The following is a 17,623-nucleotide window of genomic DNA, read 5'->3' as shown; positions in this document are numbered from 1 at the left end:
ATTATCAGGTAAGTAATTTTCCTTAGTGTAGACAGATGGACTCAGGACCAATGGGTCCTGAGTCCATCTGATAAGAGTCCATCTGATAAGAGATAACTGTATCTGTACTCAAACAAACACTGAACCCCAATAAGATTATAGATGCCCTGATCTAGGAACTGGATGATGGCTTACCTGTAATTTATTGGAATCGATATCCACTCCATGGGCAAATCATTGGCACCATTCTTGGGCAGCCGGGGGGCGGGATGCCGAGTCCATCTATCTACACTAAGGAAAACAAAATTATCAGGTAAGTAATTTCTCCATTTCCTAGTTTGTAGCCAGATGGACTCAGGACCACTGGGATGTACTAAAGCTACTCCCAATTGAGGCGGGAGGCTGCCCGCGGTCTGGTTAATACCGCCCTTGCAAAGGCTGCGTCTTCTCGAGTCTGTACGTCCAGGTGATAGAACCTGGAGAAGGTATTCAAGGAGAACTACATTGTTGCTCAGCAGATATCGATGGGGACAGCAGTCTAACCTCCGCCCATGAGACTGCCTGAGCTCTGGTGGAATGAGCTTTAACCTGTGAAGGCAATAGCTTTTCTGCCTCCACACAGGCTCCTGTGACCATCTCCTTAATCCAGCGAGCTATGGTAGCCCACGAAGCTGGTTCGCCCTGCTTCCTTCTATCATGAAGGACAAACAGGTGATCTGTCTTTCGGACCAGTTCTGAAACTTTCAGACAGCGCACCAAAAGTCTACCAACATTCAAATGACGGTGGAGGCGGTATTCTTCCACATCCCTGTGCTTATTTAGGGAAGACAACGAAATGGATTGATTCAAATGAAACTCAGAGACTACCTTGGGCAAGAAGGATGGAACGGTATGAAGCTATAACGCTCCTGGAATCATCCGGAGGAACGGTTCCCAACACGACAATGCCTGCAGTTCAGAGATGTGACACGCCAAGCATAAAGCCACCAGGAACACAGTTTTCAAGGTTAATAAACACAAGGAAAGGCCGTGCAGTGGCCGAAAGGAGGGACCTGCCAAAAACTCCAATACTAGATTATGATTCCACAAGGGAACCGGCCAGTGTAGGGGTAGCCAAAGGTGCTTCACCCCTTTCAGAAAATGGGCCGCATCCGGATGAGCTCACAGGGAGGTTCCGTTCCACCTCAACCCTGAAACAGGAGAGAGCCGCTACCTGCACCTTCAAGGAGTTAAGGACCAAACCTTTATTCAAGCCATCCTGCAAAAATTCCAGAATAAGTGGGATTTTGACCGCCCAAGGGAAGACACCGCATTCCTTGCACCAGGCCTCAAACGCGTTCCAGACCCGCACATACACTAGGGACATAGAGAATTTCCGAGCACCGAGTAAGGTGGCAATTACCACCGCAGAATATCCTCGCTTCATCAGGCAAACTCTCTCAAGGGCCAAATTGCAAGACAGAATCGAGTCAGATCCTTGTGAAAGACTGGTCCTGCTGTAGCGGGTCCCTGTGCGTTGGCAGGGTCTCTGCATCAGGACCATCACTATCCAAATCCATACCAGCTAGGCGTCCCAGGCCAAGAAGCCCCCAGCCCTTGCTTGTGCGTCTGCTTTAGGTTTCTTAGTCAATTGATGGCACTTCTTGGAGGCCACTCGTTTATTTGTTGATTCATACTGTGCCCTATATGCCTTATGGAGCAAAAGGACAAAGTCTGAGGAAAACTCCTTAGATTCACTGCACACCTTGTCCACTGTGTCCTCCTCTGGTCCCCCGCCATGTGTTCCCTCAAGTGTAAATCCACTGGGGACAGGGGGGAGGGGAGTCTCTAAACTCCCTAGCTGCTGCCCCACGTACAGTCAAAATGGCCGCAGTCCCCTCCGATCTCCACCCCCCCCCCCCCCCGGAGCCTTCTGAATGGGACCTAACGACCGGATGTAGTGCTTGTTCCCTGTGCCTCCTGCAGAGGTCCCTTCCCCCTCCAGAGGCACAGACAGTACACAAGACCTTATCGAGGCACAATAACCTCAAAGCACAGGCCCTGCACCCTTTCCCGCGCTGATCGGAAGGTGCCATGCTGCTGCTGTGGCTTGCGCCAAAAATAGCCTGAGAGCCAAACATACAGTCACTGCTCATCTCTGTGCTGCTGCCAAGGCGGTCAAAACTCCTCTCACCCAACTAGCATGATTGCCAGTGGAAGCAAAGCTGCCCAAGCCATTCCAGCTTTTTTTTTTTGTTTAAAACACGTCTTAAAGAAGCAGCAACCAACAAAAGGAAAAGTAACAAAAAATATTTCCCTGCTTCTGGCTTTCTGGCTGCTAGCTGAGGGTAAGAGGACCTCAGAGGGAGTGAGGGAACCAGGACCCTTGGTTTTCCCTCCCTCTGGAAGATGAGGGCCGAGACAGATCAGGGATCAGCAACCCTCCACTTGCCCTACTCTACCCAAGGGATGGCCCACGAAGGAACCTAACACGTTGGGGAGCCTCTTCTTTCTTCTAAAAATTTAAGAAACTTCTATATTTTTTTTTTTAAACTCCAGACTGCAGGTTCGCACCTCTACCATCTGCTGGAGACAGAGAAATACTGAGGGACTGCAGGTGGCATGCTCAGTTATGTAACAGTGCTTGAAAAGTTTTTATTCTCTGCCTCCATCTGCTGGTAGGGAAGCAAAACCCACTTGTCTGGACTGATCTGGGGTATGAACAGGAATGATGGTTCTTTTAGACACAGAACGGACCAAGGATAACAAAACGTATCCTTTACCTGATAGTCTAGAGGATACATGCTGGACAGAGCCTGTCGCCCCTTAAAATTAGCCTCTGTCGAGCTCCATTCTAAATCCAAATCCTGCACCACTTCATGAAGAGGGAAAAAAACATGAGGATTACCTGAGACTAACCATTACGGGATCCCCTTGGTTACCTTAGTCTGCTCTCCTACATCCTCATCCAACTGCAATATAACCAGCGACTGGAAGATCAGAGCAGGAAGCTCATCCCTGTGAAAGAGATGCTGTATGGTCCTATGTGCTTCTCCTTCAGGGGGAATTTCCCCCTCCTACAAAACCTGAGACCTCACCTAGGGGAAAAGACCTAAAATCATCCTGGAGATTCTCTGACAGGAAGGGATCAACCCCCTTTCCTCTGGGACTAGATTCCGATAAGCCCGCTTCACCTCTCGAGAAGGCGCTGCAGCTGCAGAAGGAACAGGAGATTCCCTAATCCTGGAAATCTCCTGTTCTCTACTAAATGCCTGCAACCCCTTAAAAATTTCTACGCAGGAGAGGGAGGAGACATCTACCCCAGGACCACGAATCTAGACAAGACTGGATAAGAAGAGTCACGCTCTGATCCCTTGCCGGTTTTCAGGTGATAGAGGAGGATGTCTGTCTTCCTGACTGAAGCTTCTTTCTAAAATGGCTGCTGGATTTCCTTCTGCTGCGGTAAGGGCGGGGGGGGGGGGGCAGAAGCTGCCAACCCAGAAATGCCAGCCTTCATAAACTCGCTGTCTTGGCACTCTCTTCCGGGCTGTGGAGTTCACCCCCCCCCCCCCCCCCCCTCACAGCCGCTGAGCATTTCCTGCCTGCACTAATTGAAGGCTGTAGGCAGAATAGAGCAGCGTCTTTCTCCCGTGCTGAGCTGCGGAAGCCATTTTAAATGCATCATTGTGGCTGAGAGAAGCAGGGCGACCAACTCAAAAATGCTCCCCTGTGCTAACATTTCTTGGAGGATTGCTCCGCTGAAGACGCTTACTTGGAGCAGCTCTGGCACTCTGAAAACACTTGCTGACAGTCCTCAATAACTGCCTTTGGTTTTTGTGTGTTTTTTTTCTTTTTACTGTTCATGCAGAACACACAAAATTTAAAGGCACAGTCCTCAGTATACCCTTGTACCCTATGTCCAGAACTAAACAAGGGGCCACAAAAGAAGAAGGGGGGGGGGGGAGGAAGGGAGAAGAGGGAGGTAGGCAAAGGATGAAGGAAAGGCAGAAATACAAGAAGGGCACAGAAAGTCAGACCGTGGCCTCCTGGAAACCCTTCAGCAAAAACACACACAATCTGCTGGAGGCAGAGAGTACTGGCAGGCCACTGTCAGCACACATGCATATAGGGAGTGACAGCAGCAAACCTCATCTGCTGGAGGCAGAGAATACTGGCAGGCCACTGTCAGCACACATGCATATAGGGAGTGACAGCAGCAAACCTCATCTGCTGGAGACAGAGAATACTGGCAGGCCACTGTCAGCACACATGCATATAGGGAGTGACAGCAGCAAACCTCATCTGCTGGAGGCAGAGAGTACTGGCAGGCCACTGTCAGCACACATGCATATAGGGAGTGACAGCAGCAAACCTCATCTGCTGGAGGCAGAGAGTACTGGCAGGCCACTGTCAGCACACATGCATATAGGGAGTGACAGCAGCAAACCTCATCTGCTGGAGGCAGAGAGTACTGGCAGGCCACTGTCAGCACACATGCATATAGGGAGTGACAGCAGCAAACCTCATCTGCTGGAGGCAGAGAGTACTGGCAGGCCGGTGTTAGCACGGATGGTAATAGGGAGTGACAGCAGCAAACCTCATTTGCTGGAGGCAGAGAATACTGGCAGGTCACTGTCAGCACACATGCATATAGGGAGTGACAGCAGCAAACCTCATCTGCTGGAGGCAGAGAGTACTGGCAGGCCACCGTCAGCACACATGCATATAGGGAGTGACAGCAGCAAACCTCATCTGCTGGAGGCAGAGAGTACTGGCAGGCCCCCGTCAGCACACATGCATATAGGGAGTGACAGCAGCAAACCTCATCTGCTGGAGGCAGAGAATACTGGCAGGCCACCGTCAGCACACATGCATATAGGGAGTGACAGCAGCAAACCTCATCTGCTGGAGGCAGAGAGTACTGGCAGGCCACCGTCAGCACACATGCATATAGGGAGTGACAGCAGCAAACCTCATCTGCTGGAGGCAGAGAGTACTGGCAGGCCACCGTCAGCACACATGCATATAGGGAGTGACAGCAGCAAACCTCATCTGCTGGAGGCAGAGAGTACTGGCAGGCCACCGTCAGCACACATGCATATAGGGAGTGACAGCAGCAAACCTCATCTGCTGGAGGCAGAGAGTACTGGCAGGCCACCGTCAGCACACATGCATATAGGGAGTGACAGCAGCAAACCTCAACTGCTGGAGGCAGAGAGTACTGGCAGGCCACCGTCAGCACACATGCATATAGGGAGTGACAGCAGCAAACCTCATCTGCTGGAGGCAGAGAATACTGGCAGGCCACCGTCAGCACACATGCATATAGGGAGTGACAGCAGCAAACCTCATCTGCTGGAGGCAGAGAGTACTGGCAGGCCACCGTCAGCACACATGCATATAGGGAGTGACAGCAGCAAACCTCATCTGCTGGAGGCAGAGAGTACTGGCAGGCCACCGTCAGCACACATGCATATAGGGAGTGACAGCAGCAAACCTCATCTGCTGGAGGCAGAGAGTACTGGCAGGCCACCGTCAGCACACATGCATATAGGGAGTGACAGCAGCAAACCTCATCTGCTGGAGGCAGAGAGTACTGGCAGGCCACCGTCAGCACACATGCATATAGGGAGTGACAGCAGCAACCTCATCTGCTGGAGGCAGAGAGTACTGGCAGGCCACCGTCAGCACACATGCATATAGGGAGTGACAGCAGCAAACCTCATCTGCTGGAGGCAGAGAGTACTGGCAGGCCACCGTCAGCACACATGCATATAGGGAGTGACAGCAGCAAACCTCATCTGCTGGAGGCAGAGAGTACTGGCAGGCCACCGTCAGCACACATGCATATAGGGAGTGACAGCAGCAAACCTCATCTGCTGGAGGCAGAGAGTACTGGCAGGCCACCGTCAGCACACATGCATATAGGGAGTGACAGCAGCAAACCTCATCTGCTGGAGGCAGAGAGTACTGGCAGGCCACTGTCAGCACACATGCATATAGGGAGTGACAGCAGCAAACCTCATCTGCTGGAGGCAGAGAGTACTGGCAGGCCACTGTCAGCACACATGCATATAGGGAGTGACAGCAGCAAACCTCATCTGCTGGAGGCAGAGAGTACTGGCAGGCCACTGTCAGCACACATGCATATAGGGAGTGACAGCAGCAAACCTCATCTGCTGGAGGCAGAGAGTACTGGCAGGCCACTGTCAGCACACATGCATATAGGGAGTGACAGCAGCAAACCTCATCTGCTGGAGGCAGAGAGTACTGGCAGGCCACTGTCAGCACACATGCATATAGGGAGTGACAGCAGCAAACCTCATCTGCTGGAGGCAGAGAGTACTGGCAGGCCACTGTCAGCACACATGCATATAGGGAGTGACAGCAGCAAACCTCATCTGCTGGAGGCAGAGAGTACTGGCAGGCCACTGTCAGCACACATGCATATAGGGAGTGACAGCAGCAAACCTCATCTGCTGGAGGCAGAGAGTACTGGCAGGCCACTGTCAGCACACATGCATATAGGGAGTGACAGCAGCAAACCTCATCTGCTGGAGGCAGAGAGTACTGGCAGGCCACTGTCAGCACACATGCATATAGGGAGTGACAGCAGCAAACCTCATCTGCTGGAGGCAGAGAGTACTGGCAGGCCACTGTCAGCACACATGCATATAGGGAGTGACCGCAGCAAACCTCATCTGCTGGAGGCAGAGAGTACTGGCAGGCCACTGTCAGCACACATGCTTATAGGGAGTGACCGCAGCAAACCTCATCTGCTGGAGGCAGAGAGTACTGGCAGGCCACTGTCAGCACACATGCATATAGGGAGTGACCGCAGCAAACCTCATCTGCTGGAGGCAGAGAGTACTGGCAGGCCACTGTCAGCACACATGCATATAGGGAGTGACCGCAGCAAACCTCATCTGCTGGAGGCAGAGAGTACTGGCAGGCCACTGTCAGCACACATGCATATAGGGAGTGACCGCAGCAAACCTCATCTGCTGGAGGCAGAGAGTACTGGCAGGCCACTGTCAGCACACATGCATATAGGGAGTGACCGCAGCAAACCTCATCTGCTGGAGGCAGAGAGTACTGGCAGGCCACTGTCAGCACACATGCATATAGGGAGTGACCGCAGCAAACCTCATCTGCTGGAGGCAGAGAGTACTGGCAGGCCACTGTCAGCACACATGCATATAGGGAGTGACAGCAGCAAACCTCATCTGCTGGAGGCAGAGAGTACTGGCAGGCCACTGTCAGCACACATGCATATAGGGAGTGACAGCAGCAAACCTCATCTGCTGGAGGCAGAGAGTACTGGCAGGCCACTGTCAGCACACATGCATATAGGGAGTGACAGCAGCAAACCTCATCTGCTGGAGGCAGGGAGTACTGGCAGGCCACTGTCAGCACACATGCATATAGGGAGTGACCGCAGCAAACCTCATCTGCTGGAGGCAGAGAGTACTGGCAGGCCACTGTCAGCACACATGCATATAGGGAGTGACAGCAGCAAACCTCATCTGCTGGAGGCAGAGAGTACTGGCAGGCCACTGTCAGCACACATGCATATAGGGAGTGACAGCAGCAAACCTCATCTGCTGGAGGCAGAGAGTACTGGCAGGCCACTGTCAGCACACATGCATATAGGGAGTGACAGCAGCAAACCTCATCTGCTGGAGGCAGAGAGTACTGGCAGGCCACTGTCAGCACACATGCATATAGGGAGTGACAGCAGCAAACCTCATCTGCTGGAGGCAGAGAGTACTGGCAGGCCACTGTCAGCACACATGCATATAGGGAGTGACAGCAGCAAACCTCATCTGCTGGAGGCAGAGAGTACTGGCAGGCCACTGTCAGCACACATGCATATAGGGAGTGACAGCAGCAAACCTCATCTGCTGGAGGCAGAGAGTACTGGCAGGCCACTGTCAGCACACATGCATATAGGGAGTGACAGCAGCAAACCTCATCTGCTGGAGGCAGAGAGTACTGGCAGGCCACTGTCAGCACACATGCATATAGGGAGTGACAGCAGCAAACCTCATCTGCTGGAGGCAGAGAGTACTGGCAGGCCACTGTCAGCACACATGCATATAGGGAGTGACAGCAGCAAACCTCATCTGCTGGAGGCAGAGAGTACTGGCAGGCCACTGTCAGCACACATGCATATAGGGAGTGACAGCAGCAAACCTCATCTGCTGGAGGCAGAGAGTACTGGCAGGCCACTGTCAGCACACATGCATATAGGGAGTGACAGCAGCAAACCTCATCTGCTGGAGGCAGAGAGTACTGGCAGGCCACTGTCAGCACACATGCATATAGGGAGTGACAGCAGCAAACCTCATCTGCTGGAGGCAGAGAGTACTGGCAGGCCACTGTCAGCACACATGCATATAGGGAGTGACCGCAGCAAACCTCATCTGCTGGAGGCAGAGAGTACTGGCAGGCCACTGTCAGCACACATGCATATAGGGAGTGACCGCAGCAAACCTCATCTGCTGGAGGCAGAGAGTACTGGCAGGCCACTGTCAGCACACATGCATATAGGGAGTGACAGCAGCAAACCTCATCTGCTGGAGGCAGAGAGTACTGGCAGGCTGGTGTTAGCACGGATGGTAATAGGGAGTGACACCAGCCGAGCCTTGAACTTTGCCTCCATCTGCTGGTAGGAGTGCATAACCTACATATAATGGACTGGCCTGACTGAATATAGAGGAAACAAGTTTTAAAAAGTATTTTCTCAGTCAATGCACAATTAAGTTGTGGAATTTTGTTGCCAGATGTGGTCAAGGTTAAGAGTAAAGCAGAGTGTAAAAAAAAAAAAATTTGGACAAGTTTCTGAAGGGTAGATCCAATATCAATTAGCCAGGAAGAGCTGGCAAATTGCCACTCTTACTTCTGGGAGTGGGCAACAGGGAATGGATCTTCCCTTTAGGAACTACCTGGTACTTCCCAAGTGACCTGGATTGGCCACCGTCAGAGAATAATAGGTTAGATGGACTACCGATCTGACCCAGCAGGGCACTTCTTATGTTCTTACATAAGGTGTAAGGAATTACAGAATCTTTCAGCTGATGAAGGCCCTCATGTAGAAGCCTGAAAGTGTCTGCAGTAAGCATCTCTGTTTGTCCCAACACCAGGTGCAATATAATTTAATTTGCTTTTATGATACTATTGTGAGATTTCGGCTGAGGAGCACAAGCTTTGCTCAAACAAGGATTCTACCACAACATCTAATTTTATTTATTTATTTGTAAACTTTTATATACCATTGTTTGGAACATGCCTTCACAACGGTTTTCAATGATAAAAATAAACACAAAAAAAACCCCATGAACTGTAAAACAATAAAACTTGCTAACACAGAAATTACTTACACATTAAGCTATAAAATAAGACAATAAAATTGAGCATTAAATAAATTATAATAATCTTATTCTCTCCATCTCAAATGTAATTTATATATTTTATATTTTTCCACTTTATTTTACCCTTTCCAAAAAAGCTTGGAGCAGAGAATAAACTAATACAAATCAATCACATGAATTCCAAATGATAAAACAGTAAAATACAACAAAGTCTATAATATCTCATCTCTTCTGCAAGTTCATCCATGCTGCTTTGACCTAGTTGTGTTTAAGAGCTCTGGCTCCCCATTCCTCTCGTTTCTTTTATTGTTTGCTCCTCTATTTCTATGGATTCACCTATCGCTTTTCACTTCCTCTCTCTGATCCTTCCATTATCTCCTCCTTTAGACCCCACTGACAGGCTCCTCTTAGCAATCTCATTTCCTCTCTCTGACAGCTCCATTATCTTTTTCTCTTGTCCACTGGACTCCCCTTAACTTACTAATTCACCCTCTTCCATCTCTTTAATCTGTCGGTCCCCATCCTCAAGTCCAGCTCACATCATCTTTTCTCAATGCTTGCACCATTTGGTCTTTTTTTTTTTTTTTTTTAGACTCTGCAGAAGTTACACTCCCAATTGACTTTAATCTCAAGCTAATGTCTTCTTCTTGATGAGGTTAAGCAGTTACACTACTGTACTCTCATCTCTTCTAAGTCCCACCATCCACAGAAGACATCTTCCTCCCTCCCTCCCATCTTCTCACCTGCTTCCTTTTTCACTCAGAATATCCTACATATCAGAGCTGTATTTTCACATCTGTCCTCTTGTTCATCCATTCTGACCCCCTATCCAGTCCCACTCTGTTTTCTCTTGTGGTCTAACCGTCTCCTAAAGGAGGACACCAAAATAATGCGCCACAGACCCTATGAGGGCAGGCAAGGACCTAAATACACACAACTTCCCTGGAAAATCAAGTTAAGATAAAGAATGAAGAACAAACTAGAGAGTTAGCACACGTGAAACATGATTTAAAACAACTTACTGAATTGAGTGTGGCGTCTATGAAGGAACAAGCAGTTTCAACGCGAAGGCTTGAAACTGTGGAGAATTATCTAAGGCAATTAAACATAAGGGTCTTAAATTTTCCTAAGGTAGTTGGTGAACTACCATCAATAACATTTAAAAGGTATCTAAAGGAAATTTTAAAGATCCCGGAAGAGCAGTTACCAACGCTGAAGAAAATTCTATTCCTGAAACAAAGCCAGATGCAGATATCCCCGATAGGGGATATGGGAGATTTTGAGAACTTGTCCGAGTGTTTAGAAAGTTCAGGTCTTGAAGTGCTGGAAAGACCGGTCTTGTTTGTTTCATTATATTCCGAGTATGATAAAGCATTAATTATGAAGCATTACTTCAAAGCAAAAAATGTTACCTATCTTGGAGGGCTAATCCGTATATTCCCTGATTTATCCAGAGTAACACAGTTACGCAGGAAAGATTTCTTAAAAATGCGCCCAGAGGCTCGGGCACTGGGTGCGGAATTTCTTTTGAGATATCCTGCAAGATGTGTAATAAAATTCTCTGGAAATGTGTCTGAGTTTTATAATCCTGAGCATTTAAGGGAGTTCTTAAATGCCAAGATGGCTACCCCCGCAAATTAAAAGATATGCTCACGCAGAATTAATGATATGGTATAACAGGAGAGTTTTGCCTTTATTAATAGTTTTCAATTAATACTCCTCTTGTGTTCCATCTCTCTCCCACAGTATTACCTGAGAAAAATGTGAAAGTTATTGTATTTCCTTTATTGGTTTGATTAAGTGGAATATATTTTCTTATGTGTTAACTTTTTGCTGAATTTCTAAGCAAAGTTATCTTTGTTTGTAAATTATAAAATTGAATAAACAATAAATAAATAAAAAAAAAAGAAACAGAAAGCAAGGGGGTAGCCTGCATGAAAGCATCAGTTACAATCCTAAACAGAAGGCGAGGTGTTAGCAGTTACAACCCTAAATACCTTACTGGACAAACCAGATGGGCCATTTGGGTCATTATTTACTATGTAGTATCAGTTACTTTGCTAATGCGACTAATAAATCAAAATAAATAAGAACGGAGTCTGCACTAAGAAAAGTGCCTGCATCACATATAAAGTGCTCTCAGCCAAAGACAGAGGCATCTACCAATTCTTTTACATTACCGATCTGCTTGTGGCCTCGCGGCCTTCTCCTCTGCTGCGTCTTACGACGGACTGGCTGAGAGACATGTTTAAATTTACAAAAATGAAAGCAGTAGCCAGCGCTGTGTTAGAAAATTTGCATTAACCTTGACTCACCACGCCTCCTCCAAAAGATCGATCCCAGTTACCTATCAGCGTGTTTGCCACCATCAAGGGAATTGTATCCGGGTGAGCCCAGCCCACAGCTTCAACAGCCAGTGCGATGTGTGCCAGGGGCATCTTGTCATCTCGCACACGAATCTACGAGAGGGAAAACAAGAGCAGCAGCTCAGGTCTCACTCACTTTCAGGTAACTCCACTGAGAGCAGCACATGAGATGCTCGCAATTCTCCATTACTACATCCGTGTCAAGCTAATGGGGACATGGTGGGTGAGTTCTTTTGATCATTTATGGCGAGATTTTGTAAATCAGTTCTAATATTTATATTCATTATTATTAAGATGGCTGTACCCAGTGTTTATTTTCTGCCATTTCACAGACCTGGAACGTTCCTGAACTTGCTTCTTTTATCCCATTGCAGCTGGGGTGGAAGACTGAGGTTGTGGCTGACCCTAACCTGGTGCTACTTTTTTTTTTTTTTTTGATAATTATCACTAACTTTACCCCATACCTCCCCTCAGGTTTTCTTACTAGATTTTGAAAAACTTTGGGAATGCTCATCCAATCTTGATTTATTTTATTTAATATATTTACTCACCCTCTCAGTGAGATGCCCAAAGTGAGTTACAATAAAACAAAATATTCAAATATACAAATTAAAACAGCAAACAATTGTAGTATACAAATTAATCATCAAAATTCCCAATTAAAATTGTTAACAAAAAAAATATAAAATTCTGAACCCTCCCCTAAAATCATCACCCTACAGAATACATACAACTGCTAAAAACCAAATAGAAGGCAAATGAGCCAAGAGAGCTCCAGTCACTAAGCCCCTACCCATGCCCATCAATCACCCTCCAAATAGTTAAGAGTCTTCTGCTTGCTGTGAGATGCTTAACTCCAATCATATGGAAGTGCTCAGAACTCCCATCAATGACAGAAGGCAGGGGACACTAGAATTAGGGAGAAGCTGACTAGGGAATCCAAAAACACAATCCTCCCATTGAGGAGGATTGGGTGTGAGTTTGCAGTGCCATTGGCCAGATATAGGAAGCATTTTTCCCATAACCACAACACTCATGCCTACTTGGATTCCTGCTTTTGTTTTATTTTTAGCTTACATCAATGGATCTATTCTAAGCCCAATACCCTAGCTGATTTCAACATGATTGTTAAAACTTAGGCTCTCTCTTCCCCCTCCCACCTTTTTCAGGAATTCTTTTTATTAACATTTCTCAATATTTGGATGTGACTGGGTTGATACTTGACTCACTCCCCTGCTAAGAATAGGAAGGAGTTCTTTAATTATTTATTTGTTCTCTAGAGTTGTGATATGGAAATTGACGATTGACATTTTACACATTCATGATTTTGGCAATATTGTACTATTTATCGATACCCTTTACTGTACTTTGACAGTGCTGAGGCAAGAAATTAAAGAAAAAATGTATATATATTTATATCACATATAGATACATGATAGTGTCTACCGTGGCTCTGGTTCCAGGGAAGAGTACTGAAGCCTCAAGTCTGCTAGGACAATCGGTTCCACAGTGAACATGCATGCAGAAGCAGGGTTAAAAGTGGTGGAGAATGAAAACAGTGCTATGTGCAAAGCTAACGCTTATATCACAGCATAACTACTCAAAGACACACAAAAAAAGGTGCTCTCCCCTCCACCGTGGTGTTTGAAAAGCACATCAGCATTTTAGTCCCCGAGCTCACCTCGCTGCCTGTGAAGCTGCAGGGAGGCAGGGCTGGACCTTCTCCTTCATACATGGCAGGTAAGTCACCAAAATAATACTTTGCTAAATCAAGCAGCTGCCCATGAGACACTCCTAGGAAAGAAGAATACATTTTCAAAACCTGTTGCTTTTGGAGCGAGCACTGTCCTCCCAACACAGGCTGCCACCGTGGACAGCAATATCAAAGCCCTGGCACAGAAGAAGCAAAGCCTTTCAGACCCAATGGGGCAGCCCCTTGCAACCTAATGTGTTCAGCTGACACTTTACCACAGACTGGATTTTCAGCATTACTGTTCTACAGTTAAAAAAAATACAAACCATTGCCTGTACAAAGTAAACCATGCAGAGATGTACATCAAGACACAAATTGGACCTTAACTGATCAAGAAAGGGTTCCACAAGGAACCCGTCCCCTGGGAGGAAGATTCACCCAATAAGAGAAAAACATCTAAAAGCAAGAGTAAAGAAAAAAAAAACCTAAGGGTTATGCACCAGCCATCTGCTGGAGACAAAGAAATACTGAGCTACTGTAGGTGGCACCAGGGCTTTTCAAGCAGTGTCAGCAAGGCTTTTCTCCGTCTCCATCTGCTGGCAGGGATGAATAAACCCAGGGGCCTGGACTGATCCGGCTAAGTACAGGGAAAAGGAGTTTACTGGAATTTCTGCAGGCAAAGAGTTGACCAGTGACAAAAGTAATACTGGACATGAGTTAAAAAGAAAAACAAGGACCAGCACAATAAGCAAAGCAGCAGTGCATTTCCTGAGCAGGAAGAGTGGCCTAAAAGTTACAGCAATGGGCTGAGAACCAGGTTCAAATCCTGTCTTTCCAGCTAACATTCCTTGTGACATTGGCTTTATCTCCCATTGCCTCAGATAGCCTTAGATTGTAAGCTCTTTGGGGCAGGAACTTATCACCCTGGATTAGTGCCATCTGCATCTAGTAGAATTATGAAAAATGTATTATAATAAATTGGGCCTCATCTGGAAATAGGTAAAACAGACAGAAAGAGGAGCAGTATTATACAAAGACCTGGAAAAAAGCACAATCATACCACAGAAGGAAGTGTAAACTGTGCTTCTGTATAGATCTTCAATAACTTTTCAACCATGATCTTACTAAAATGCCCTCACCCTTATCGGTTAAAGGTCGTTTTCAATAGCATAAGTGCAAAACTCATGCGTCTTCCATCTCCTGAATTTGTACCCCAATTGGCAATGTCTACCAGAAGTTATTATGTACCTGGATGGACAGATAGATGGATATAACCTTTGCACTCTTTCACAGGAGAGTTGGAAAGTGTTATACTGATCCCACAGAACTCATGGTGTGAAGGATACTGTGGCAGGATCTGGATGCTGACAAGATCAGTTTGCCATCACTAGTCTTAAAATAGCTTCATCAATTACTGCTGGAACAACTTACATATTTTTCAGGAAACTGAACACTGAAATCTTGTAGATACCAAAATAGGTTTCTGTTGTGAATACTGACCTCCAGCAGCAGCCAGTACTATCCTCGGTCCTTTATAATGCGTTGTTATGTATTCTACCAAGTCATTGCGGTTTATAGACCTACAAAAGGTAGATGGAAGAGAGTCAGAAACAAGAACTGCAGCATATTTGACAGACTTACAGGAAGTCTATGAGGGCCCAGATACCACAGATACATTTCAAAAGCTAGCATGGAGGATTCAGAAATGCTGTGTGGAGGGGTACAGCCAGATTCTGGAGGATGACAGTAACTCCTGGCCCATGGATCACTGGTCAAACAATTTTGATTTAGTAAAGGTGCTTATGACTGGGGTGGGAACAGGTGGGAATGGTGCAAAGGAGAGAGAGAGACATGGGAAGCCATGGCTGCAGCAATAACAGAGGCGAAAAGACTGTAATCTTCACAGCAGCTGGATGGAAGGCATCGTATTGAGCTATCAACAGTCAAAGACAGTGACAATTAATGAATTGCATGACATAAATAATGAAGAATGTGTGTTCTGTGCAACCAAACCATATATGCACCTTCTTGTCCAGGTTTGGTATCTTTTCTCAACAGATCATAAACAGGAAAGATCCTTCATTTTAATTCCAGTGACATGTCAAGATAATTATTTAAACTCAAATCAATAAACTATGCAAACTTGTACAATATGCAAATATTTAAACTGCCTTCTACCCTCTTGTCAGAAATTCAATTCACAAGAGAATGTAACATTTCTGAAAACTTTTTTTTTTTTTTTTGAGACCCTCACAACTTTATCACAACCCATGAGAAAAACCGGTAGGGGGTGAGGGGACAGGAGATGGGATGAAAGAAATATTCCACTCTACAGGCAAAAAAAAAAACATTCCCATGTCACGTCTTCAAAGGGGCCTTTGCATGTTACTCCCTCGCTTCCCAAACCCCCTCTCCCCCAGTCCTAGACCTGGAATCAGACCCTACTGCTTACTTGATGTTTTCTGTGGGCCCGAGGATGGTGCGCCCCAGTGCGGTGTTATGATAAGCGGTTGCATGGAGATAATCAAATACCACCTCCTGCAGGTTAGTTTCCACCTCTTGCATCTCTCGCAGGATGACGCCCCGTTCTCGCTCAATCTCTGCTTCTCCCAGAGTGCTATTCTGGATGATATCAGCAAGAATCTCCACAGCTGCAGAGCACAAGACAATCAAAACAGAATAATACTAGTCTCGCCCCATATGTCCAGCATTAAGATTGGAACATGGGTTGAAGGTTCACTAACAAGATCTTGGGAGGCACTTTCCAATGCAAAAAAATAAATATAAACAAACATATCTCAATCCATAAAGAAAAATAGTTTCTTACCTGCTAATTTTCATTCCTGTAATATCACAGATCAATCCAGACAAGTGGGTTTTGTATCCCTACCAAAAGATAGAGGTAGAGAACAAAAACTTTGAGGCACTGCTACATAACAGAGAGTGCCACCTGCAGGTCCTCTGTATTGACCTGGAGAGAAAAATGATCTCCCAACTATGGCGAACCATTTACTCAGGGTTGGAGGCCTCCTTAACTGGAGCCTTCACTTCCTCTCAAAGAATGAAAACTGCTTAACCTATTTACAAACTGTGGATACAATCTGATAATACAAACAGGAAATTTGGTCTTTCATCAGCCAGGGGATGGGTCTCTGGACTGATTTGTGGTATTACAGGAACGAAAATTAGCAGGTAAGAAACAATCTTCCTTTCCTGTTCATACCCAGATCAGTCCAGACAAGTGGGATGTACCCAAGCACCCCTATACTGGGCGGGAACTTGAAAGACCTGCACGCAATACACTTGCACCAAATACGGCATCTTCCTGCACCCAAACAACCAAACTGTTATGTCTGGTGAAGTTTAGAGTAAAGACTCTACATATCTCCTGAGGCAATACTGTCACTCCGCCCAGGAAACAGCTTGCGCACTTGAAGAGTGTGCGTGCAGACCCAACGGCGCTTCTCAGCCTTTCAGTCAATGCAAAATCGTGGCTTTAGAAGCTTTGACTCCTTTGTTTGCCCCACCAAACAACACAAAAATAGGAACTGATTGCTGAAAATTGTTAGAAACCCTCATATATATTGTAACAGCACTCTGCGCACATCCAAAAGATGAAGATCCTTGGACTCTGGCGAATCCAGAGACCATTCCGGAAAGCCAGCAGCTCAACCTTCTGATTAACAGTAAAGGAGGACAACATGCTTGTTAAGAACATAAGAACATAACATAAGAACATAAGAACTTGCCATGCTGGGTCAGACCAAGGGTCCATCAAGCCCAGCATCCTGTTTCCAACAGAGGCCAAACCAGGCCACAAGAACCTGGCAATTATCCAAGCAATATGAAGATCCCATGTTACTGATGCAATTAATAGCAGTGGCTATTCCCTAAGTAAACTTGATTAATAGCCGTTAATGGACTTCTCCTCCAAGAACTTATCCAAACCTTTTTTGAACCCAGCTACACTAACTGCACTAACCACATCCTCTGGCAACAAATTCCAGAGCTTTATTGTGCGTTGAGTGAAAAAGAATTTTCTCCGATTAGTCTTAAATGTGCTACTTGCTAACTTCATGGAATGCCCCCTAGTCCTTCTATTATTCGAAAGTGTAAATAACCAAGTCACATCTACTCGTTCAAGACCTCTCATGATCTTAAAGACCATGTACGCAATGAAACCGTACGCAATGTAACTCTGTGATTGGAACTACGCAAGATCTGATCTCTGC

The 17,623-nt window shown here is 46.5% G+C and overlaps 1 protein-coding gene across 2 annotated transcripts in view; it reads right to left on the bottom strand.

Annotated features, from left to right (window-relative positions):
• The window catches only part of PMPCB (peptidase, mitochondrial processing beta subunit), a 51,209-nt gene that overhangs the window by 18,923 nt on the left and 14,663 nt on the right, over positions 1-17,623 (bottom strand). For both annotated transcript variants that reach the window (XM_029615461.1, XM_029615460.1), the window contains 4 exons: positions 15,844-16,042; positions 14,892-14,971; positions 13,380-13,492; positions 11,648-11,791 (listed from right to left, as the gene is read on the bottom strand). In XM_029615461.1, coding sequence (XP_029471321.1) covers positions 11,648-11,791; positions 13,380-13,492; positions 14,892-14,971; positions 15,844-16,042 — 536 coding nt within the window. The remainder of the gene's footprint in view (positions 1-11,647; positions 11,792-13,379; positions 13,493-14,891; positions 14,972-15,843; positions 16,043-17,623) is intronic.

This window comes from Rhinatrema bivittatum, chromosome 9 (assembly GCF_901001135.1).
Source record: "Rhinatrema bivittatum chromosome 9, aRhiBiv1.1, whole genome shotgun sequence".
Lineage (NCBI taxonomy): Eukaryota > Metazoa > Chordata > Amphibia > Gymnophiona > Rhinatrematidae > Rhinatrema > Rhinatrema bivittatum.
This window is presented reverse-complemented; position numbering and strand designations above follow the sequence as displayed.